Consider the following 26,468-nt stretch of genomic DNA (forward strand, 5'->3'; position numbering starts at 1 on the left):
TACTTCTTACTTTGTATTTTGTTTAACATGAGTAAATGCTACTAAAAGGATCTAAGCTATCTTAATGAGCTTCCATGAATGATGGCTCAGAACCTCATCTTCTAAAACCTAGTTTTGCTTGGCTCATACAGTCACACTCCCCATTCCACCAACAAATGTATACCTAGGTATATTCATGTGCAGATGCTAGGAAAGCTGAGTGATGGTCTTCTTTTAGTAGATATTATGTACAGATTATGTGAGTTGTCTGAGGAGAGAGGAGAAAGGTGAAAGAGCAAGCAGAAAATCCATAGTTAAATGCAACATTGGAGAAACTATGGCTACCTGAGTTTTCCATTGTCAAGCGACCAGAATCATAGTTTAGAACTGAAAGGCATCAATGATATCCTGTTTGTTCCTTCAGCTTACAGGAAAATGGACTTTAAAAAGGTTTAATGACTTGCTTAATGTCACATATCTGGCTGGCAGCAGACCAAGGAACAGAATCTGGGTCTTTGGATTATACCACAAAACCTCTTTACTCCTGTAATCACCAAAACTTTAAAAAGAATCCATTTTGGATGAAAATCTTTCTAAACTGTTTTACACATTTCAACTTGTTATATACAGAGTGAGATAAACATTATTGAATCTTTTCTCTATGAATCAAAGTCACCATTATAAAGATCAACAATGTTGACCCTTAATACACAATCTGCAAACAGTTAGAGTGCGTGCAATTTTGGGGATCTAATAACTGCTTTTTATAGATTTTTTGCTTACTCTTTGCTCCTATTCCTTGCTGCTCCCAGTGGTGCTTCTCTAAGTATTTCCCCTTGCCCTACATTCTAATTCTAATTCTAAACTGTTGTCTTCTGAAGTCTATTCTATAGAGCAATATGAAATGCAGACAAATGCACACCATATTTACTGCAGCATTATTTATAAAAACAGAGCAAAACCAAAGACAAAATGTAAATGTCCAATGTAGGAAAATGTTTAGTAAAGGTACTTTCAAAGAATAGAACAGCATGCAGTCATTAAAATTAACTTCACATGAAGAGGTTTCAATGAACTAAGAAGTTCTTATGTAATAATTAAAATGAAAAAAAGCAGGATATAAAACTGCAAGATATCAAATACATTTTAAAATTGCTTAGAGGGAAATATACCCAAAGTTCACAATGGTAGGTCTACTGATATTATTCTATTATACTATTCTACCTATTTCTATTTATTTCTACAATAAAAGTGTAAAACTCTTAAAATCAGAAAAATAGTTTTTAGAAAAGACAATATCACATTGTAAAATATAATCTAAGTGGTCCATACAAAATCAGATATACAATACAAAAATATATTGATTTTAGGTGATAATTTAAAGCCTTCATTTTATGGGCTTGTCCACAAATTCTATGACATGGTAAGGTTCCACACATGTGACTTCTGCTTACTTCTCATTTGTTTGCTGAATTTCAGGTATGGTAGTTTGCTTGACAGCTGAATTCTGGATGGGTAAAGCACTAAGATGTACATATATACAAACATACACACACACACACATATATATATTTAAAGGCAAAAAGAGAACAAAGAGAGAGGGTGAGAGAGAGCAAGGGAAGGAGAAAAGGTCTGAGCCAATGCTTTTAGACAAACGTCTACAAATTCTTTTTCATTAATTGGTTTTGAGAAATTTAGAAGCCAGGATAGTTGTAACTGTTGTTAAATAACTCAGGCTGATTTATCAGTAGATGAGCATTAAAGACAAATTAACCTCTCTAGAGAACAGGATATCTTTCAATTAACCACTTTCTGAAACTGGGAGGGCTGAAACAAGAATGCCAGGAAGTCAAAACTGGGATAGCATGGGATGCTAAGCCAGTGAAGCAAAGGCTTCACTGTACACAGTACATAGATGCTTATATCTGAAAGTGAGGATAATATTAACTTTTTATGTTTATTCCTTTGTGTTATAATGAAATATTTTTTGTTAAATAGCAGTATCTTTTATTTTCTCCCCTTTTACTGAAATCATTAATAAATGGGTATAGAAGAAGAGTGACCTTCTGATTTCACAACATATGACACTGATTCATTCTTACATATACACAGACTCCACCAAATCTACCACGCTGTGTCACCTGATGCAGGGATGACCAGAGGCAAACTGAGTGAGTGGTTTAACAAACAGATGTTGCTTGACTTCTCAAAGCTTCTGAAGAGCATCTTTCAAGATTTCCCTCTGTCTCCCCAAATACTACATGTCAAGAAAAACACTAAGAGTACTTTAAGCTGGCTCCAGGGAGAGAGTAGCATTAATTATCATTTGCAATATGATTTTTAAGCATTTCCCCAAGCATGATCATATTTTATCATAATAACCCTAGAAGATATTATTAGATCAACTTTATAAATGAAGAAACAGAGGCTCTAAGAAGTTACTTTGCTAAGATCGCGGCAGTATGAAACCAGAGGAGAAAGCCTGGAACTTGCAGATATTCTAACTCTCAATCCTGTGGTTATTTCCACTGTTTCATGCTGTAGAGTTTATTGATAGATCAATTCTGTGCCAATGTAATTGTTCCTAAAGGCCGTGAATAAGTGTACCACTGCATGACAGGCCAGGTGAGTGGGAAATTATTTATGAAGAAGGGAAAACTGAGTCGTGGGAGGTTTTGACTGATGTCCATTCCCACCTTCGTTCCCACTCATGCCCCTTCATCCACAAAGAGCAAGTCCCTCTTCTCTTCAGAATTCCATGGAAAACTTGACCAACTTTCAATATTCCTCTTCTCCACACCCTTTCAGCTTAATTTCAATAGCTTGTGGATATTATGGAGTATACTTGCTCTCAAATTCCTGAAAAATGGGATTTCTCTCCAGAGGTCTAAATATGTGTTTTAACTCCCCAGTTAGACTTTAAGCAAGACCTATGTTTTCCACATGTCAAATTGCTCCCCACATTTCCAATGCCCTTCTTTCTTCCAAATGCCTGGCACATTGCTATGCATTCAACAAATGCTTACTGAGTGAATGAAAATCTGGATTAAGTGTGGTAAAAACCCAGACTGATAAGTAATTAGGAGGTTGGAGTCTGAGCTCTACCACTAAGTAGGGCTCTGTTATTTTGGGCAAATCTATGGGTCTCAGTTTCTTCATCATAAAATGGTAGGAAGGCAGGGAGTGGACAGAAAAATAGAGTTCTATGACCTCTAAGATGCTATGATTATTTAAATATTATTTTGACTGGGGCTGATCACAGCCTTAATTTATTCCATGAGTGAAGAGAGAGGAGGATAAACCAGAGTTCCAAAGTGAAGAACATTAAAAGCAAACACAAAGACCAAATAACTAACCATCCAGTAGAAGAAAACCGACGTGTCTAGAAAACTTAATGAAGCAAAGGAAAACCAGAGAGAGTAGAGAGATTCTGGGCAAGGCTAGAAATGAGGATCCTGTCAGAAAGGGATGTAAAGGAGGTTATAGGATGAAATCTAAGTGGGAACAGCTTAGTAACTGGAAAAACTACATTAGTGGCTAGGCAGATGTAGCATAATGATTTTTCTTTTTCTAAAAATCTGCTCTTCTTTGTGTTTTTCAAGCTTGAAATCAAATGTCAGCACTGAGACTGCTTAGAGTATGATGGGGAAAATATTATGCATACTAACAACTTCCTTGTAGAAATAAAAACAGAAGTTCCTGTGTTAAAATAGGCATTAATAATACCAACATTTGATTATTAGAAACCTATTTTCTTGAATTTTTTCCTCCATCATCATTATTATTATTATTATCTGATATGACAATTTTAATCAGTATATTTCTGCTAAATTTAATTTTATTAAAGATTGTAAATAATTTCAAGTAATATTATACAGGTCAGGTTTCACTGAAATTGGGTTTTAGCTGACAGACTATGTAATAGATAAAGATAGTGTTATAAGGAAGACTGCCCATGACTTAATTAGTAACCTCTCTTGGATAGGATATAAACCTATGGCAGGCAGTGAACTCTGGTGTGGTATTAAGACTAGGATTCATTCATCTGAGAAGCTAATGGAAAAGAAGACAAAGTTCAGCTTGCAACTTCAAGAAAACAAAAGTACCTCTTTACATAAAAAAGCAAATCTCTGAAATTAAAAAAAAAAGTACTTGAGTTGAGTAACAGTGCTTGTAAAAGTTTTCAGCTAATATCCTAAATTGAAATGACATTTTAAAAGATTAGATCGATAGGAGTACATAGTTGATAAAAGGGCAGAAAAATTCCATTTAAAAAAGAGCAAAAATTTAAAGGGGATTTGATATTTAAGAGCCAGTTTTAGTAATCTCCTGTTAAGGTTTGATACCAAAACTACAGAGAAGAAACTTACTGTTAATCCACATTATGTAACTTCGAATGCAGTTTGCCATCAATTTTCTACCTCAGAAGAGGGCCTAAATTTAACCAAGGTCTACAAAGAAATTTCCACAGGAAAAAAAAATGATGTGTCTGTATGTATTTAAGGCAAACATACCTGCTTCATCATAGGATACAGTCAATTTTTCTAGCATTTCTCGGTCAATTGACAGAATCTGCTGTTCAAGGATTGTCTGGTAAGACAATACACTATTTTCTTTGTCTTTCTCATAGTCCTGAAGATGCTGTTTCAAGGTCTCTGGGAGTCGAGATTTTACATATTCAGCTGCAGTCTGCAGATAAAACAGAGAAGCCCGTTAGTATTTCGCTTCTTAGGTTTTTCACTTACTCTTAGGTGTTGTGCTGAGAACTCGAAACACTGAGGAAACAAATCTCTGGAAAGCATGTCCCTGTCACTGTCATTGCACCCAGTAAGGTGGGTTTTCAAATAGAATCACAGATCTCTAAGAGTCTTCTATCAGGTTTAAAGGTGTGGAAGATGATGGATTTGATGTGGCATTCACAGAATTAGTATTCAGAGTGAACTCTTCAAGTGACCTCTGAAGGCCTCGTAGTGGTAATTTTGCCAGATACAAATCTGACTTTCCTTGTCTAGAATGCAAAGGCTTAGTCAACTCACTCATGGGATGTCCTCTACATCACCACCTTAGTGCTAGTGCAGGATCTCTCCCGGAGTCAATAGAAAGCAGAACCCTCTGCTCGTGCTGATGACAGAAGTAAATAGAAAACAAAGCGATCTAAAACAGAGATGTTCTTAACCTGAAAAAAGAACGTTTTACCACTTGGCCTTTATATATATGTCTATTATTCTTAACAACACACACCCAAACTAGTAACCTCTAAAATTATATTCAGTGATTTTCAACCAGGTAAGCATGCGTCACATGGGAGTAGGAAGAAAAAACCTTCCCAAAGATTCTGATACGTTCTTCTGGTGAGCTGGGGTGGTATCATACTCTCTTCTATCCCAGTTGAGAATCACAGTTTCAATGAATTTTAAGGGAGAAATTAAGTGATAGAGGGGCCTGGGTGAATCAGGGGAATTCTGAAATTCTTAACATTATCTCTCGAGAATGTCAAGAGTTTGGTGTCTCCTTGCAGTGCAGTCTTACATCACCCACACAGTGTCTAAAGTCAATAGACCAATAAATGGAGGTACACATATACTGCTTAAAATGATACTCAATCACTAGGAAACTTAAATAAAAGAAACTTACAAAGATTGTCTCTGGGGTATGGACCTAGAATAATGTGAAGACCTGTCTACATAGCTTGGTTTTGTTTGTTTGCTTGTTTAATCCTTTACTAACAGCTGTAAAAAACAAGTTTGAAGTAAACACACACACACAGAGACACATGCTCATCAACAGGAGTTCAGTTTTTTTCATTTATAGAATAATATGCAATATAGCCTTTGAAAAAAATGAGATAGGCCTGTATGTACTGACAAGGAAGGACATCCATACTATATGGTATAAGGCATAAGGTACAAACAAAGTTACAGAATACAGGGATAGTATATCCTTTTTATGTATATATAAAAAAAGTAAGTATACATATATATTGTATTTATCACATATGCATGGAAAAAGACTTAGGAAAATCTAGTTGGGGAGAACACTCACCTTCCACATTTCTGTACTGTTTCAATGTTCTTACTACTGTGCTTTTTAAAAATCATCTTTAAAATATGTTTCTTTGTAAACATCATAGTTTTCCTTTAAATATTAGCACAATTTAGGATGAAAAACTATTTGCCAGAACAATGGTAACTGACTTCCCAGGAAAAGTCCACTGGGAAGTGGTGGGGAAAGGTTATATTTCAGTCCCAAGTAGCCAAACATAGCACACAATACTTTTCATTTCCAGGTTTACATTTAAATTCCCTAAGTCAATTGCTGATGAAATTACAACTTTAAATTATCACCAAACATTGTTCCATTTCTCTGCCAGCCAGCTAGTGCAGAACAAATAAAATTATTCCATAAAATGTAAATGGACTTACTACATGAGGACAACATATTTAATTCTGGAGTTTAATAACAACTTGCCCCTGACAATGGAAAACGAACAGACACACTGCAGAACAACTTCTTTTAAAAAAGCAATTTCACTGAAGTGAAATTCACATAACATAAAATTAACCATTTTAAAATGAACAATTCAGTGTCATTTAGTGCAAAACCACCACTTCTAACAACTATTTTTAAATTCACACTACCTTGCTATTCAGTGTAAATCTGTTTCATTTTTTTTGCATTGGAAATAACTATAAGTCACAAGAAATAGTACCATAATTCACATTTCACAAAAATTGGTATACTCTATATTATTGAAAGCACACCATACATTTCCTTCTAATTGTGCTCATTGCTTGTGCTGAAATGAAATTTAGTTTTATAATTAAAATCAAGATACAGGTCTTTGAACAGGGCCTATAACTTTGACCAAATTGGAGCTATATTTTGGCATTTCATTTATAAAACAATACAATTTCATGTATAAACTTCATTCCATTGAGAAAAGATTTTTGAGAGGAACAGGAGGAAATAACTGTAGGCACAATATTCACTTCCTTGAAGATATTTCAAGAAATCACATTTATACTGAGGTGATGCTCTAAATGTATTCAGATAGCAGCATTCATAAAATAGTGGCAGGCTAAGTAAGTAGGGTGAAATCAAATCCCAAACCTGACCAAAGAAATTAATAAATCTAAAGATAGATGAAGGGAACTTTAACTGCACTGTTAATATTTTATTACTTAAGCTGGATGGTGGGTATCTGAGTATTCATTAAGGTATCCTATATGTCTCTTTGTGTATATTAATATTGCATGAGGGAAAAGAAACAATATGCCAACCAGAACAGGGACTCTTCAGGAATGAAAGCTACAAAAATAAGGTGTGTCAGTGGAGCAAATGTTGGCAGTGTCCAAACAAGGACTCTCTAAAGAGGTCTCTGGCAAGCAGACATCAATGTACACTCCTGTTGTAGAGATGGGTACATCAGGTTATCAGAGCTGGCAGTCAAATATCAGTGTTCGATATGTAGTAAGGGCTCCTTATTGTTATCATAAAGAATAGAATAATGATAGTAACCAATAATTTTTTTTTTTCCATTCCAGGCTTACCAAGTAATGTCATGTAGTTTTTATAGAGAAAAATACATTGCACAGCTCCATGGGAATGTGAGTACTGACAGGAACATTTTTGGTTGTTAATTAACAAGTGGGAAATGAAGTTTATAGTTAAGATGCATATGAGTTTGGGTAATGTGAGTCAACCTAAGTGAATCCATTTAATTCTGGAGCTGACAAATCAAAAGTAAGTTCATTTAAAAGTCTGATAGCTCTGTTAAACTGCTTTTCAAAAATGGTTAAGCAATTTCTACTTCTACCAAGAGTACATGTGAGAACTACTACTTTCCACACCCTGCCAACACTGGACATTATTGATTCTCCAAGTTCATGTCAATTTGTTTGATAAAAGATAGTATTTCATTGCTCTTTTAACTTGTACTTTTCCTAATTATTAAACTGCCTTTTTCATGTCATTTGTATCTCTTCTTCGGTGAATTATTTTTTCGTATAGTTCATCTTTTTTATCGAGTTTGTGCGTCTTTTTCTTATTGATTTGTGGGAGCTCTCTACAGATTTATAAACTAATCCTTTGCCCATTATATATCCTGCAAATATTTTTTTCAGTTGCCTATTTAATTTGCTTACTGTATTTTTCTATCATAGAGAAGCTTTTGATTCTTTATGTAGCTAAATCTGTCAGTCTTTTCCTTTTTTGTGTTTTGTGACTTCTTTAAAAAGGCCTTTCCCGCCCCAAAACTATAAAACTATTTGTCTACATTTTCAAATATTTCATATTTTATATTTTGCCTTTAGAGCTTTAGTATAGCTGGAATTTATTTTTGTGTATGGACTGAGATAGTGATCTAGCTCTATTTCTTTTCAATTTGTCAAGTTTCACAATACTCCTAAGATTCTGTTTAGGATTACATTGAATTTACAGATTTCTTTGGGTAGAACTGATATCTTTACAATATTGAAATTTCCACTGAACAATATGGTATATCTTTTCATTTGTATTTTCCAAATTTATTACTTTAAAAATATTCTTCTATAGTCCTTATACATCTCTTGCTTGGTTTATTCCCAAGTACTTTCTAGAGTGTTTCCTTCATGTTCTTTCTGCTTAACAGATAAATTTAATGTGTGCATTATTAAAAGTTTTATTTTAAGTATATTCAGCTAGTTTCCAATTATCCTAAATAATTCTCAAAATTTGGAAAAAGCCAGTTTTCTTATTGATAGAAGGTATTTCTATCTCCAAACAAAAAGTTATGACATTCAGGCCACAACATAACATGGTTTACCATTTTATTATATGAATATTATATATATATATATATGCATATATATACACACACATGGTATCTTAATTCAAGATTATCAAAAAGCAATTCAACATTTTTCACCTCCCCAAATAAACAGCTGTTATTGTAATTTAGGGTGTTTATTTTGAATTAGAAAGTTGGTTGATAATAACATAATCAACCAGGAGGATTTAGTGGTAAGTCCCAAGTAGATCAAAACACTTATACTAAAGATCAAGTATATTGCATGTAATTTTATAAAAATAGATATTTTATTTGACAGATACTTTGATGAGTTCAAAATGTTTAAGATAATAATGTATTAAACAATTTTCAAATTTCTGACATAAACATCCTGGATGGTCATTAGCACCCAATTCTAACAAATTATACAAATTCAAATGGAAGTCATTATTTCTCCCACCCCCACCCCACTCCAAACCTTTTCTCACTCTTGAATTTCCTATCTCAGAGAATGGTTCCACCATTCATCCAGTTGCCCCAGGTAAGAAATATGGGTGCTATTACTGACTTCTCTCTGACTGTGTTGCCTTAAACATCCAATAAAACATATAGGATATTGTTAATTCTGTCTCTTAAATTTCTCTTGAGTCTGTCCACTTCTGTCCATCTCTATTACCACTAACTTAATTTAGACCACCATCTTCTACATTACTAGCTCTAGATTACTAGAACACCATGATCTGGTTTACTGCCACAGCCTCCAGCTTCTTTAACTGGTCTCTCTGCCTCTAGTTTAGACCCCTCCAAGTCTATTCTCCACAGCTTAGCTAGAGAGAGCTTTCTAAAGAAACAATTATTAACTCAGTGATCTCGGGCAAGTTACATATCTCTTTTTGCGTCATTTTCCTCATCTGTACAATGTGATGATAATGATAATACCTACTGTACTGATTTGCTAATGCTGCCGTTATGCAAAATACCAGAAATGGATTGGCTTTTATAAAGCGTTTTTTTTTGGTTACAACTTTACAGTCTGAAGACCATGAAGTGTCCAAGGTAAGGCATCAACAATAGGGTTCTTTCACTGAAGGATGGTGGATGGCATCTGGAAAACCTCTGTTAGCTGGGAAGGCCTCCAATAAACTAATCAAGACCCATGCTGAAGGGGCGGGGCCATGCCTCCATGGAAATAATCTAATCAAAGGCATTACCCACAGTTGGGTGGGTCACATCTCCATGGAAACAGCCTAATCAAAGATTCCAACCTAATCAACACTAATACGTTGGCCCCCACAAGACTGTATTAAAGAACATGTCATTTTGGGGGACATTATACATCCAAACTGGCACACCTACTTCATAGAGTGTTGCAAGGATTAAATGAGTTAATTACTATTAATATATCTGCAGAGTACCTGACACATAGTAAGTGTTCATATATTTAACTAATTGAACTTGAGATGAAAGAACAAAACAGGAATGGAGGTTTGATTTGCAGCAAAAACCAATGGAATGAAGGAGGCTTTAAAATTTTTACTTTTTAAATTAACATAAAATAAAACTGACTTTCTATGAATTTTAGCACATGTATAAAACTGTTCCATAACTCCGAAAATCTTCCTCTTGCTATCCCTTGAGAGTCACATTCTCCCCCACCCCTAACCTCTGGCAACCAGAGAACAAAGGAGTCCTAAATAGGAAGTTTGAAAAGAGAAGTTGTTTTAAGATTAAAAACTGTCAGTGCTGACAAGGCCTCTCCTTTATTAAGGTAATGTTTCACCAGTAATTACTTTCAATGCAACCATAACTAGTAACAACCTTATTAAAATAAATCCTTCCAGACACTTTTGTCTTAGATGAGTTCTCCCAAAACAGCAGCTACACTTTTAGAGACCAAGGCTTGCAATAAGATAGTTTATTTTTGGAAGTAATCCCAAGGAACAGAAAAGAGGAGCTGAGATGAATAAAACAGGGAAAGGATGTAAAGGTCCATTATCAAGCTGATCATTCCTGTGGCAATGTGGCTTGTTTCTGCAAGGAGCACTCTGAGCTCAGAGTCGTGTGAAACGTACCTCAGAACTGAGTATCTGAGTTAAGGGTTGGGTCATAAGAGTTAACTGCCGGGGATGTACAGGTTTGTGTTTATCTGAACTGCTGAGTGGGTTTCCAAATGTGTCCCATGTGGTGGCGGAGAAGCCCCAAGACAGAAAGTGGAAGATGCATAGGTCAGTGGTTCCCTCTAGTTATACCTGAGAAGCTGGTGGCCGCAGCAACAGCTAGAGTAAAAAGGTGAGCTAAAAGCTTGTGAGGTGGGACACAAAAGGTGCCTAATGCACCTTCGGACAGAATTTGCATTCATTTATATTAACTATGCTAACTTCAGTATGGAAGACAGTAAAGGGCTAGAATAGATTCTGTAAAAAGAACTCAGAGGGTGAAGAGGATAAAAAAAGCAGAATGATTAAGAATCTAAATTCTGAGACCGTAGTAGGTAGGATGCTGACACTGGTCAATAGGATAAAAAATCATTTGCTATTACAGTGTTACATTCTTTAAGAAATAATCGATATATATGAAAGAATTTGGGGGGGGGGCAAAGTATATTTTAAAAGCTAAGTGCTTCACAGTTCATCTTAAATAGAAAACCTGTCAGCCAGCCAACCCCAATTTATTAAGAGTCTGCTGAGTAAAGCACATTAGACTTGACACTGCTTGGAGAACAAACTTCTACTGGAAAGGAATTTACAATGTCAGCATGCAAACAAAACAAACACATGAAATACCGGGAAAACATTTTATAAAGCAATATTACAACAGGCAGATGTATTCAGGGGATTGTCACATAAATTAATGTATAATTTAACACCAAGCTACGCTAAGCGCTGAGTGCCTCTGGGGAGAGAAATTAAGATGGGAGAGGCGACAGAAAAAGAATCAAGAAATCATTCTGGTAGAGTTTAAAGACCAATTTTGAGGTAAGAGGCACCTTCTGGAGAAAAGAAAGCAATCTAAAAAGTAGTGAGTGTGAATTCACATGGAGAAATAACAAAGTTGATAAAATTAGGATTAACAGAAAGCTAGCAGCTGGAGAAGTCTTAATGCCTTGTTAAACCTGAGAGCTCTGATTTGTAGGTAGTTAGGAAACAACTGCAATAACTTACGGAGTAAATTAAATTATTAACTCTTGTTTGAAGAAGAATGTGCTTGGAGTTGAGTTTCAGGTGCACAGATAAAGAATGCAATCAAAGCAAGAAGACAAGTAAAAAGTCTGAAGGAAAGGAAAACTGGCCTTCTTATATCCTGTGATTGGGGTATGAATCAAATAATCTTTTGGACAGCAAATGAAAAAATGTAATAAAAACTTTAAAATAGTATACACCTTTTTCCTAGCAATTGATTTTCTAGGAATTTATCTTAAGGAAAAATTAAAGATGAGCACAAAGGCTTGTGTGAAAGCAGGTTTATCAGAGTATTGTTCATGATAACAAAAATTTGTTTAGCAGCTGGAAACGGGTCAATTAAACTATGAAATATCCATGCAATGGAATACAATGCAGCATTAAAAATCATGTTACAAAAGAATATAAAATTATGTGGGGAAAAAATCATGTTTAGAAGTAGGTTACAAAGCAGTCTATAGGCTAATTGTATGAGAAAAAATTGGTTGAATAATATGAATATGTATCATTAGTTATATCCAAGTAATGAATGATTTTTAGTTTTTCTCTCTGTAGTTTTCTATATTTTCCAAATTTTCTAAACTAAAAATAAATAGAAAAATGACCGAGCACTTCCCATGTGCTAGGTATTGTGCTGAACACTTTACATATGTTGGTTTATTTAATCCTCACAACAACATTAATAGGTTTTTATAGATGAGGAAACGGAGACTTAGAGAGGTTAAGTAATTTATCTTTGGCTATCCAGTGAGTGGCAGAGCAGGAAACACCAACTACTTTTGGACTAGAAAAGAAAAAATCTCAAAACAATTTTTGAAAAAAGAAGATGCATACTATTGTCATTTCTTTATATAACAGCGCCTAGGGCAAAGCCCATGAGAAAAGAAAGAAAGAGTACATGAGCAAATCTTGGTGACAGACGGGATTTCAAGACAAGCATGTAAAATGGTTTTAATATTGCAAAACTAGAAGCTAAGGATGACGGTGGTGCTATTGCGAATAATGGGAAAATTGGGTAAGGTACAATATAAGATATTAACTTTACTTTTGAACATTTAATTGTAAGCCTGAAAACTATCCACCTCTCCTATTTTATGGAATTTCCACCATTACTAAGACCCTACTCCAGGAAAAAAAAAAATCTCTATATAAGGAAAAGGTGTTAGACTTCTTTTCTAGAACTCCAAAAAATACCAGACTAATGATTTTGGTTGCAAACTCCAGGGAGGAAAACGCTGTTTTCAAGAAAGGCTATTAAGTGATGTTGAATTAAATTATAATATAGCCTCCATTAGAGAAAGATTACAAGTAAATTATACCTATTTTTCAAATCACTTTTAGTATCTTCTCTGGGAATTTTTAAAGTACAAGATACTACTTTTTGATCTTTAGTGACTTAAAATAAAAACAGGCTTCTGATATCCTTAACTTTGAAAGTACATCTCATAATGTTATACTTTTTATTTAATATTGCCTATTTCATTGAAATGTACTCATATAGATTGTGGTGATTAATGCGTAACTATGTGATTATACCAGGAACTATCATTGAGAGTTTACTTAGGATGGACTGCATGGTTTGTGAATAAAGCTGTTTAAAAAATAAACAGGAAGATACAAGTGCTAGAGAAAATGTGGAGAGAGGGATGTACCTATTCACTGTTGGTAGAGAAGTAGAATGGTGCAGCCCATCTGGAGTACAGTGTGGTGGTTCCACAGAAGGCCAAGTATAGGGCTGCCATATGATCCTGCAATCCTGTTATTAGGTATATATTGGAAGAACTGAAAACAGGGACACGAATGGACATTTGCACACTGGTATTTATGGCAGCAGTATTCACGATTTGCAATGGATGGAGGTGGCCTAAGGTACATTGACTGATGAACGGAAGGGTGAACTGTGGTGTATGCATTCAGTGGAATACTGAGTAGCTACAAGAAGGAATGAAGTTTTGAGGCATGCAACTAGATGAATGAAACTTGAGGACAATTTGTTGAGTGAATAAGTCAGAAACAAAAAGACTAATATTACAATGTCTCACTAATATGGACTAAATATAATGTGCAAACTCTGAGAATTGAATTTGAGAGCATAGGTTATCAGGGGAAGGCTTATTGTAAAGGTTCCTAGATTGTAAGCTCTTAGAGCAGTCACTTCTATTCCTGAGCTGTTACAGTTATTTCTAAATTCTGAAATGCTGGGCTCTTTGTGTACAAGCTGGTCATTCCCTGGAACTAACGTAAATCAGACTAAAGGATAAAGGATGATATTGACAGTATTTTAAAACTTCCATTTCTGTGTGAGACCAAAGGAAGAGATGTTTATTAGGTGCAAAATTTATATCTTCTGCAGCAAACTATCTAATTTAACTTGCACGCTCAGTTTATTCAAACACCATAATTACATGGAACTTTGAATAGGAAGTGAGATCCTGTTGGTTTGTACAGGCTAGTGAAATGTCCCAATTCATCCTGGAGTAATATGGGCAGAGAATAAAAAAGTATTTGCAAAGCCCTCTTGAGGGCCTGGGGGAAAATGTGGAAATATTAAACTTCCCCACCTGGGAAAGTTCTGATATTTTTGCAAGCATTGGGGACTAGCAATTTAATAGCCAAGCCCTCAAACTTGGGGCTTGCCCTTATGAAACATATTCCTGCAAAGGAGAAGATGAGCCTACTTATAGTTATGCCTAAGAGTCATCCCCAGAGAACCTCTTTTGTTGCTCAGATGTGACCTCTCTCTCTAAGCCAACTCCACAGGTAAACTTACTGTCCTTCCCGCTATGTGGGACATGACTCCCAGGGGTACAAGTCTCCCTGGCAACATGGGACATGACTCCTGGGGATCAGCCTGGCCCTGGCATCATGGGATTAAGAAAGCCTTCCTAGACCAAAAGCGGGGAGAAAAATGAAACAAAATAGAGTTTCAGAGGCTGAGAGATTTCAAATAGAGTTGAGAGGTCATTCTGGAGGTTATTCTTATGCATTATATAGACATCCCCTTTGTAGTTTTTAGTGTATTGGAATAGCTAGAAAAAAATACCTGAAACTGTTGATCTGTAATCCAGTAGCCTAGATTCTTGAAGATGATTGTATAACTATATAGCTCTTAAAGTGTGACTGTGTAATTACGAAAACCTTGCGACTGACACCCCTTTATCCAGTGTATGGACAGAAGAGTAAGACAACAAAGACAAAAAATAAATAAATAATAGGGAGGAATATGGGGTATGGGGTTTTTGGGGTGTTCTTTTTTTATTTTTATTTTTATTTTTTTTGGATTGAAAGTGATCAAAAATTGATAGTGGAGATGATGCATGACTATATGATGATACTGTGAACGACTAACTGTACACTTTGGATGATTATCTGGTATGCAAATATATCTCAATAAAATTGCTATTAAAAATACTGCATATTTCATAGTTGTGGAGTTTTTTCCCATTCATTTCAAATCAATGTTCTAATTTATTATCAATTCTAAGACTTAGTCCATAGTATGTAATTTTATATTCAGAATTTTTAGATATGGTATTTTTTTAAAAATCTTCCCCAATACTCAATAAACTCTCATTCCGAAGATTTTTAAAACCAAGAAATGGATTTGATTATTATTTATAGAGAGTTGGTTTATAAATGTTGGTCCTGATGTAGAGACCCAATTTTAAAGCAATTTTGGAAAACTAATAGCTGAGATTCTAAGATTACAAAACCTGGGAAACGCATCTTAAGAAATACCTACTTTTGCCTGAAGAATGATCGAGAGTAATTTATCCAAAATAAAATAAGTTTTGGAATTTTAATATCTTCCAAAATCTCTGATTTTATAAACTAATCCCCTTCCCCCATTTTATTTAACACACAGAAAACTGTAATTTGAACAGAGAGAAATCTTGAACTCCATAGAACTGAATGGAACAAACAATTGATGGCAGGCGCTTTACACATAGGTGTCTGAGGTGGAACACAGGCTGCTACTTGGGAAAGGTGTGTTGATTGCCAATGAATACAGGCTTCTAAAGTCGGATCAAAAGAAGGCTTAAAGCAATGGATTCATGTTAAGGGGAAAGTTATCACTGATCTCACACACAAAAAGCTGCTAGATGTGGCTGTAAGGGCATCTGATCTCCTCAGTGGGAAGGAGACTTGAGCACTGAGGAAGACATACAAGGGGGTAAGATGGGAAATCAGTTCTGTAAATGCTGAACAGGAAATGAGCTGATTTCTGGGAAATGGTAACTCAGGGAGATTGTTGGGTATTCACAAAATAAATGAGAAATCATTATGGGAACCCTTCAAAATCCATGCCAGAGGAGGACAGGAGAGCGAAGGGAGTAATATTTTACTGCAGACAAGGTTTCCCTGCCCTTGAAGGGAAGTGAATGTGCATGTGCCGATTTGGCAGCAGCTGGCACACAGACCACACATTAATTTACTTAGGTCCACCTTGGAATCCATCTTTCTTATGGTAACATATCATTAACTTCTGATAGCTGGTCTTTGGCTCCAGGCACTTTAAAACAAAGTCAGAGTACATGTCCTTGCTCACCAGGAAGAGGACATAAGATATTAAATTAGAGAACACTAAAGATTCAATGAAGTCATTCTTCTCCCAGGCCTGCCAAGAATGTCATTTCTTGCCATTTTTAGTCTTTGCTACTTCTATCCTGGAGAGCTTATTTAAATAAGAATCTTCAAGATGACCATCCTATACTCTTGAATTCATAATTCTGCCTCAGAGAAAGCGAATTTGATTCTTTAAAGAGAGACTGCACCAGGAAAAAGGTCCCAAGTGCAAACCAGAAGCATATAAATGAAATCCTATGCCCATTACGGGGATTTAAAATTGCTCTGGACAACCAAAGTTGTGGATGTGCAAATGCTAGTCAGCCGCGTAACCAAAAAAAAAAAATCTGCAGGGGGCATTACATTCAGCATGAGAGGAACCTGAAATCATATACAGGTAGTCTACTTAATATGGAAAATGAAGTTTTCATTTAGCTCATTCATGAAGCTGATGACTGATCAATTTACATAATATTCAGGATAATTTCTCTGGGATTTCTCAACTGACAACCCTGAAATAATTTTATCAGTCATTTAATCTGAGGTCATATTCATGTGGTAGCACCAAGCATGCCGAAGCGTGAAATATGACAAACCCCACTTTCTATATGATGGCTTCCCTGACTGCCCCCATCTATGACACTCTCCCTTCTCAAAACCACTACCACATGCACCACCTGTACCACAGGCTCAGCATTTGGAATAAACTCTTCTGTATCATTCTTTTATTGGTTCATAGATATATGAATTGTGTTACCAATGAGAATATGAAATTTTCAGGGGCTCGAATCTTATTTCATTCCAGAGATAAAATAGAAACATCAATAAGTCATATTTTTCAAGTTACAAGTTTTAAATTAAGGATGATTCCTTTAGTGCCCAGTTTCTTGCTGAAAAATGTCCCAGTGTATTTTCCATCAGGAAGATGTTGGGTGAAAATAATTTAAAAGTATCAATATTATTAAAAGAAATGATTCAATGACAGAAAGTTGCTCATTCCAGAAATTTATAGTGCTTATTACTTCCTACTTTTTATTCTTTGCCTTTTCTCTTGACCCAACTTGAATTTTTTTATTACTATGCTCACCTTTTTCATCATTCGTTTACTGGGTTTTCTTGAGTACTGGTAAAAACTTGATTGTCCTTGCATTTTGTGGACATTGATTGGATATTTTTTTAAAAGGTAGCGAAACTATCAACAATTAGAGCTATAATTTGCATAGAAGGTTTTCTGATAAATTTTATTCACCTACCTATTTACCTACCAGCCATTTTACTTTCTTTTTCCAAAAGAACTTCAGAGAGCTCTTTTCTAGCTAATAATTCAACATTTCAGTACACATTCATCCCCCAAAACAGAACTACTGTGGCCTAAATCTTCCTTTGTAATTTTAAGGACCCTTTGCCAACAATTCAAGTATAGGAAAATCAGTGTTTTCAGATTATGCAGCAGAATTATGCCTTCAAATTCAATGAAGAGTTATCTGTTAAGGCAACAATATTTCTCTGAAGGAAAAAAAAAGTGATATTATTTTAATTAAAAGATCAATATATCAATAGCACTATTTTCATTAAAAATAGCATAACATATACCAATGATACAGTTCCCTTGAAAAACAGAAAGTATATATTAGGGGCTATTAGGATTCATGAGGCATGGTTTCTGTGCTTCTGGAGCTAACAATGCAACAGGGAATGACATTAGGCACACAACCATAAGGCTACAAAAATCTGAAGAGGTAAATGCCAAGAGTCGAAGGAAGGAAAAGACTAATTCTGGGGTGGTGGGGAAAGGTCCAACAGAGGACATGACATTTGGATCATATCTTTATGGGTAAGCAAAATAGAGAAGAGAGCAAAGGCAATCCAAGTGGAGGAAACAACTAAAATTTCTTTGTAAACTGCACTCCTTTTTAACCAACATTTATGAAGCAAATAGTTGCTTTTTATACACAACAAATAAATTACCTCCTTTTTTTAGATCCCTACTCTTTAATCTTAGCAAAGCATAATTAACCAAGTATCAATACTGTTTCGCCATATGGTCCCATTTTCTAATCTTGTTATGTTGATCAAAATCTACATTCAAACTCTAAGGGATTAAAATTTATCTGTTAACAGTGTGAAGAAAAACTGAGGTTATTATCCCTCAATTACCACACACACCATAGGCCAGGGGGAAATTAGGGGAGTCAGGGCAATAGATAATATTAGTTTCACGGTCCTTCTTTTAATTTTGTTTTTGTTTTTTAAAAGCACACATACACACCCAAGTTCTCCTGAGAGATGGCAACAAACCAAGAGTCTAAATCTGTTGAGAAAACAATCAGCTCTCAGCCAAAGCAGTATTGTTAAATTTTTGTGATAGGCAAATGCCCAGCTTTCCAGTAATTATAGAAAGAAGTAAGAAATTGTTTCACATTCTATACATTTGAAATGTACAGAAGACGCAAGATAAGGTTTATTTTCAGAGAGAAAAGTGTTTCATATTTCAAAGAAAATTGTAGTTAATCACTGATAAAATTCCCTTCCACTTCTGAATCTTGTGCTATAGAGCTTGGGAAAATATTAGCTTCTGAGTGCTATATAAATGTGCTTTAGAAAGTTCCATGCTAACTACAAATGCCCTTGGGGGACCAGGAAGCCAATAGGGCCAACTGTTATAAATTAATCATAACCACTCATAAATTATTAATCAAAAAGAACTCTGTACCTATGACAATAGAGCAGCCCCTCAGGGAGGCAGCCAAAACAAAGTTAAACAAAATGTCCCTTGGCTGGCATCAGCCATTTATTAGGAGCAGTGCCAGAGAACCCCTCCTGGGCTTCACTTGGCTTCTGCCCTGCAGCTCCCTGTCAACTCTCTTTAAGGCTCCCCTCTTGAGAGCAGGATGTGGCCAGGGTGGCAAGTTGGGCTGGTGTCCCCAGCATGACACAACTTCAAGAACTACCTTTAAGTTTCAGTGGCTGAGAGATTCCAAATGGAGTCGAGAGGTCACTCTGGTGGACATTCTTAGGCACTATATAGATAACACCTCTTAGGCTTTAATGTATTGGAATAGCTAGAAGTAAATACCTGAAACTACCAAACTCCAACCCAGCAGTCTGGACTCCTGAAGACATTATATAATAATGTAGATTACAAGGGGTGACAGTGTGATTGTGAAGACCTTGTGGATCACACCCCCTTTATCTAGTGTATGGATGAGTGGAGGAATGGGGATAAAAACTAAAGGACAAATGGGGTGGGATGGGGGGATGATTTGGGTGTTCTTTTTTCACTTTTATTTTTTATTCTTGTTCTGGTTCTTTCTGATGTAAGGAAAATGTTCAGAGATAGATTGTGGTGATGAACGCATAACTGTTACCATACTGTGGACAGTGGATTGTATATCATGGATGATTGTATGGTGTGTGAATGTATTTCAATAAAACTGAATTTAATAAAAAAAAAAAAAAAAAAAAAAAGAACTACCTTTAAAACCATTATTAGATTTAGGTTCCTTATATGTGCTGTGGGGGAGTGGGGAAGGCTCAGTCTTTCTGCACAGGGAGCTGATAACTGCCTGATGTGATGCAATTTGAGAACCCAAAAGGATCTCTGTCTCCAAATCATTTTTCCTTTCAATTTTCTTTAACACTTATAATTCTGTCATTACAAGGGCGGGGCAAGATGGTCGAGTGGTGAGGTGTGGAATGTAGTCTCTCTTCTAGGGCAGCTGGTAATTACCCAGGAACTGTATGAAACAGTATTTTTGGGGTCTCCAGTGACCAGTCACACATCGTACACAAGTTTGGAACTGGTGGAAAAGCTGAGATCACAGCCAAATTTGTAAGTTCCCTCAACCAGGGGTCTGATGCCCCTCCCCACCCAGACCTCATGATTTGTCTTGCAGCTGGCTCCCTGAAAGGAAAAAAAAACAACAACAATCTGCTGGGTGCAAGAAACCTCAACTGCAGAATGAATTAACTAATTGATTAATTAACTTTTGGAGCTGGGGGTGCTAGAGAAGGGCTGGGCTCTGGGACGGCAGTGGCACATAAAAGTGGGCACCCATTCCCTGGCTCCAAAAACACTGTTTGTTTGTCTGTTTCTCCCTACATTTTGTCCCTTCTCCTTTCTCACTGACTCCTTATCTTTTTACACTTCAATAGCCCAAAGCACAGCTGTAAATCCTCTATTCTGACACTAACAAAACTTCCAGGCTCGGGAAAGGCTTTAAAAAAGGGCTTCTTTTTTTTTCTTTTCTTTAAAAGTAACATATGTGGCTCAAAAATTTAAAGTAACATCTGCGGTTATTTTCTATCAGACAGCCCAAGTTGAAGGTCCAGGCTAGTCTTGGGGGGAGATGGAGTATCCAGAACTTCTTTGAATTCCAAATTCATTTCTGAAGAAAGTCTCCACCCCAGTCTTTAATTGGCAACTCAGGCTAACCAAGGAATTAAGCTGGAGTTGCCCCAAAGAGAAGAAGGGAGATGGGAATAACGCCCCTGGGAGACAGCTGGAGGTCCTAGGATTGGAAGAGTGGAAGGAGGTCCAGCTTAATTGGCAGCCTCCTTCTGGGAACTCAGACCCTAGGGGCTGGAATTCAGAAACAAGCTTCAATCAGCCATGTCCCTGACAGGATCAGAGTCACCAGGAGAACTAAAGGTACCACACCTCCTTATGCTGGTGAGGGAGCTGTGGGCTAGCAAGCACCATCTGATGGACAGGACAGGAAAAGCACCAAGTCTAGAGGCCTCACAGGAGGGTCTCATTCTCAGGTAAACTCCATATTCTCCTACTGAGACCTGGGCCTCTCTAGACTGGGAAAACCTGACTGGGGTCGACTATATATGAGGAAACCCTCTCACAAAAAGGCTACATAGAGGCAGGGCAAGAAACAGAAAACCAAGAGGTGAAAAACTCTGATCAACCAAACAGAACCTAAGGTAGAGGTCTAGAATAAATTGAACACCAAAGGTTAGAGAGTAAAGCCAACCAACAAGAAAACCCTAGGTAAAAGAGTGAAGAGAGCTTCAGAATAAACTAATCAAAAAAATCCAATGCCTAGACAACTTAAGAAAATGAACCATACCAGGAAACATGAAAATATGGACCAGCCAAAAGAACAAACTAATAGTTCAACCGAGATACAGGAGTTGAGGCAACAAATGCTAAATCAATTCAATGAACTGAGGGAAGAACTAATTAAAGATGTTCAAACAATCTCCTGAATCAATTCAGTGAGCTGAGGGGAGATATGGCAAAAGAGGTGAAGGATATAAAGAAGACACTGGATGACCATAAAGAAGAATCCATAAACTTGAAAAAACAAATGGCAGAACTTATGGGAATGAAGGGCACAATGGAGGAGATGAAAAACACAATGGAGGGATACAACAGATTTGAACAGGCAGAAGAAAGGATCATTGAACTGGAAGACAAGACATTTGAATTCATATACACAAAAGAACAGATGGTGAAAAGAATGGAAAAATACGAGCAGGGTCTTAGGGAACTGAAAGACAACATGAAGTACACAAATATACGTGTTACAGGTTTCCCAGATGGAGAAGAGAGGGGAAACGGGGCAGAAAGAATAATAGAAGAAATATTCACTGAAAATTTCCCAACTCTTATGAAAGACAGAAAATTACAGATTCAAGAAGTACAGCATATCCCAAACAGAACAGATCCTAATGGACCTACTCCAAGACACTTACTGATCAGATTGTCCAATATCAAAGACAAAGAGAGAATTCTGAAAGCAGCAAGAGAAAAGCAATCCATCATATACAAGGGATGCTCCATAAGGCTATGTACAGATTTCTCTGCAGAAACCATGGAGGCGAGAAGACAGTGGTATGATATTGTTCTAGTTTCCTAATGCTGCGGAATGCAAAACACCAGAAGTGGATTGGCTTTTATAAAAGGGGGCTTATTTGGTTACACAGTTACAGTCTTAAGGCCATAAAGTGTCCAAGGTAACGCATCAACAATCAGGTACCTTCACTGGAGGATGGCCAATGGTGTCCGAAAACCTCTGTTAGCTGGGAAGGCATGAGACTGGCATCTGCTCCACGTTCTGCTTTCAAAATGGCTTTCTTCCAGGATGTTTCTCTCTAGGCTTCAGCTTCTCTCCATAATATCACTCTCAGTTGCTCTTGGGGTGTTTGTCCTCTCTTAGCTTCTCCAAAGCAAAAGACTGCTTTCAAAGGCTGTCTCCAAAATGTCTCTGTAAACTGTAGTTCTTCTCTCAGCTCCTGTGCATTCTTCAAAGTGTCCCTCTTAGCTGTAGCAAGCTTGCTCCTTCTGTCTGAGCTTATATAGTGCTCTAGTAAACTAATCAAGGCCCATGCTGAATGGGTAGGGCCATGCCTCCATGGAAATTATCCAATCAGAGTTATCACCCACAGTTGGGTGGGGCACATCTCCATGGAAACAACCTAATCCAAATGTTCCAACTTAATCCCCACTAATATGTCTGCCCCCACAAGACTGCATCAAAGAACATGGCTTTTTCTGGGGGACATAATATACACAAATCAGTACAGATATATTTAAGAAATTGAAAGAGAAAAACTGCCAACCAAGAATTCTATATCCAGCAAAACTGTCCTTCAAAAATGAGGGAGAGATTAAAATATTTTTAGACAAACAGATACTGAGAGAGTTTGTGAATAAGAGACCAGTGCTACAAGAAATACTTAAGGGAGTGCTACAGGCTGATAGGAAAAGACAGGAGAGATTGGTGTGCAGAAGAGTGTAGAAATGAAGATTATCAGGAATGGTAAAAGGAGAGAAAGGAAAAAATGATATGACATATATAATACAAAACACAAAATGGTAGAAGAGAGTACTGCCCTTACAGTAATAACACTAAATGTCATAACATGGATGAACCTTGAGGACATCATGTTGAGTGAAGTTAGCCAGAAACAAAAGGACAGATACTATATGGTCTCACTAATATGAACTAACATTAAGGAGCAAACTTTGAGAGTTAAAAGCTGATAACACAGGCTACCAGGAGATAGAAAGAGGATAGAGATCAGGCATTTGATGCTGAAGGACTACAGAATGTTCAGCAGGATTGATTGTACAGATCCAGAAATAGACAGCATAATACTGTGTGAAGGTAGCTCAATACTGTAAGTACACTGAACAAAGATATCCATGATTATAGCTGAAAGAGGTGGGATAGGGGAATGTATGACATGAGGTAAAGATAGATGATAAAGACAAACTGAAAAACTTAGCAAAACTGGAGTGGTCAATGACTGTTACTAAATGTACAAATATAAAAATGTTTTTACATGTGGGAGAACAAATGAATGTCAACCATGCAAAGTGTTGAAAAAGGGATGGTATTGGGGAAAAAACATGATCAAAGCAAACTAGAGTCTATGGTCAACAGTAACATTGTAATATGCTTTCATTAAATGTAACAAAGGTAATATACCAAGGCTAAATGGGTATGAGAGGGGGATTTAAGGGAGGGATATGGGATTCTTGGTAGTGGTGGTGTTGTCTGTCCTTATATTATATTGTATTCTATGACATTTTCGTTTTCTTTTTATTATCTTTTTTATTATTCGCTAAAAATAAACAACTTTTTTTCGTAGTAATCAATATGTTCAAGTGCTGACTGTGGTGATAAATGTACAACAATATGATGATACCGTGAACAAATGATTGTACACTGTGGATAATCATACAGTATGTGAATATATCTCTATAAAATTGCAGGAAAAATATAAATAGGGATAAAAGTGCTGGAGAAAACATGGAGAGAGTAATGTACCTATTTATGTTTGATGAGGAGGCAGAATGGTGTAGCCCTTTTGGAGGTCAGTGTGGTGGTTCCAGAAGAAGCTATGTATGTGGGGGCCATAAGGTCCTGCACTCTCATTATGGGGTTTGTGTTTAGAAGATCTGAGAGCAGGGATACAAATGGACATTTGCACACTGGTGTTAGTGGAGGCAGTGTTCATGATTTGCAATGGGTGGAGGCAGCCTAAGGGTATATCAACTGAGGAACAGAATGGTGGGCTGTTGTGTGTGCATACAATGGAATATTGAGCAATTACCAGAAGGAGTGAAGCTGTGAGACATGCAATGAGGTGAACAGATCCTGTAGACAGCATTTTGAGCAAAGTAAGCCAGAAACAAAGACAAACACTATAATGCCTCACCAATATGGACTAACTACAATGTGTAAACTCAAAATTGAATCTTAGAGCACAGCCTATCAGGGGAATGATTATTCTAATGGTCCCTAGATTGTAAGGTCTTAGAGCAGTCAAATCTATTCCTGAATTGTAATGGCTATCTCCAAACTCTGAGATGTTGATCCCTTTGTGTATAACCTGATCGGTCACTGGAACATTGAGTATCTATGTGACACCTGAAACTCAGAGCTAGAGCTAGGCAGACATGAATGTCAGTTTTAGTGCATAGAGCAACTGTTAAAAAAAAAAAAAAATGCTGAAAAGAGCCCAGACTTCAATTAGAGATATGAATGAAGCAGATCAGGGTAAGACTAGGGCAAACCAGGCCAAAGGGTAAAGGTCAAAACTGACTGTGTTTTAACACTTCAACTTCCACATGCAACCAAGGGAAGGGATGTGTATTTGGTGCACGATCTATATTTCCTAAACAATATAATTTCTACAGTCAGTTTGTTCAAACACCATAATTACACGGAACTTTGAATAGGAAGTAAGATATGGTAGGTTTGTATAGGTTAGAGTGAAATAGCGACACATCCCAAAGTAATTTGGATAGAGAATAAAAATACATATGCAGGGTCCCCCTGAGGAGTTGGGGGAAAATGTGAAAGTGTTGAACTTCCTCATCTGGATTGTTGCTGATGTTCTCACAAACACTGAGGACTGATGGCTTGGTATGCTGAGCCCTCTATCTTGGGGCTTGCCCTTGTGAAGCTTGTTACTACAAAGGAGAAGCTAAACTTCCTTATAATTATGCCTACGTGTCTCCCCCTGAGTACCTCTTTTTTTTTTTTTTCTCAATATTTCTTTATTTTCTTTTTTTTTTTTTTAATCTTCATTTTATTGAGATATATTCACATACCACGCAGTCATACAAAACAAATCGTACTTTCGATTGTTTACAGTACAATTACATAGTGGTACATTCATCACCCAAATCAATCCCTGACACCTTCATTAGCACACACACAAAAATAACAAGAATAATAATTAGAGTGAAAAAGAGCAATTGAAGTAAAAAAGAACACTGGGTACCTTTGTCTATTTGTTTCCTTCCCCTATTTTTCTACTCATCCATCCATAAACTAGACAAAGTGGAGTGTGGTCCTTATGGCTTTCCCAATCCCATTGTCACCCCTCATAAGCTACATTTTTATACAACTGTCTTCAAGATTCATGGGTTCTGGGTTGTAGTTTGATAGTTTCAGGTATCCACCACCAGCTACCCCAATTCTTTAGAACCTAAAAAGGGTTGTCTAAAGTGTGCATAAGAGTGCCCTCCAGAGTGACCTCTCGGCTCCTTTTGGAATCTCTCTGCCACTGAAGCTTATTTCATTTCCTTTCACATCCCCCTTTTGGTCAAGAAGATGTTCTCCGTCCCACGACGCCAGGTCTACATTCCTCCCCGGGAGTCATATTCCACGTTGCCAGGGAGATTCACTCCCCTGGGTGTCTGATCCCACGTAGGGGGGAGGGCAGTGATTTCACCTTTCAACTTGGCTTAGCTAGAGAGACAGGGCCACATCTGAGCAACAAAGAGGCATTCGGGAGGAGGCTCTTAGGCACAACCATAGGGAGGCCTAGCCTCTCCTTTACAGCAACCGTCTTCCCAAAGGTAAAACCTGTGGTAGAGGGCTCAACCCATCAAACCACCAGTCCCCTATGTCTGTGGTCATGTTAGCAACCATGGAGGTGGGGTAGGCGAATACCCCTGCATTCTCCACAGGCTCCTCAAGGGGGCACTACATCTTTTTTTTTTTTCC

At 36.8% G+C, this 26,468-nt stretch overlaps 1 protein-coding gene across 3 annotated transcripts in view; it reads right to left on the bottom strand.

Moving 5' to 3' along the window:
* PPM1L (protein phosphatase, Mg2+/Mn2+ dependent 1L) overlaps window positions 1-26,468 on the bottom strand; it is a 382,513-nt gene that overhangs the window by 150,690 nt on the left and 205,355 nt on the right. For all 3 annotated transcript variants that reach the window (XM_037841562.1, XM_037841578.1, XM_037841571.1), the window contains exon 2: window positions 4,494-4,668. In XM_037841562.1, the coding sequence (XP_037697490.1) occupies window positions 4,494-4,668 (175 nt within the window). The remainder of the gene's footprint in view (window positions 1-4,493; window positions 4,669-26,468) is intronic.

This window comes from Choloepus didactylus, chromosome 1 (genome assembly GCF_015220235.1).
Source record: "Choloepus didactylus isolate mChoDid1 chromosome 1, mChoDid1.pri, whole genome shotgun sequence".
In the NCBI taxonomy this organism is placed as follows: Eukaryota; Metazoa; Chordata; class Mammalia; order Pilosa; family Megalonychidae; genus Choloepus; species Choloepus didactylus.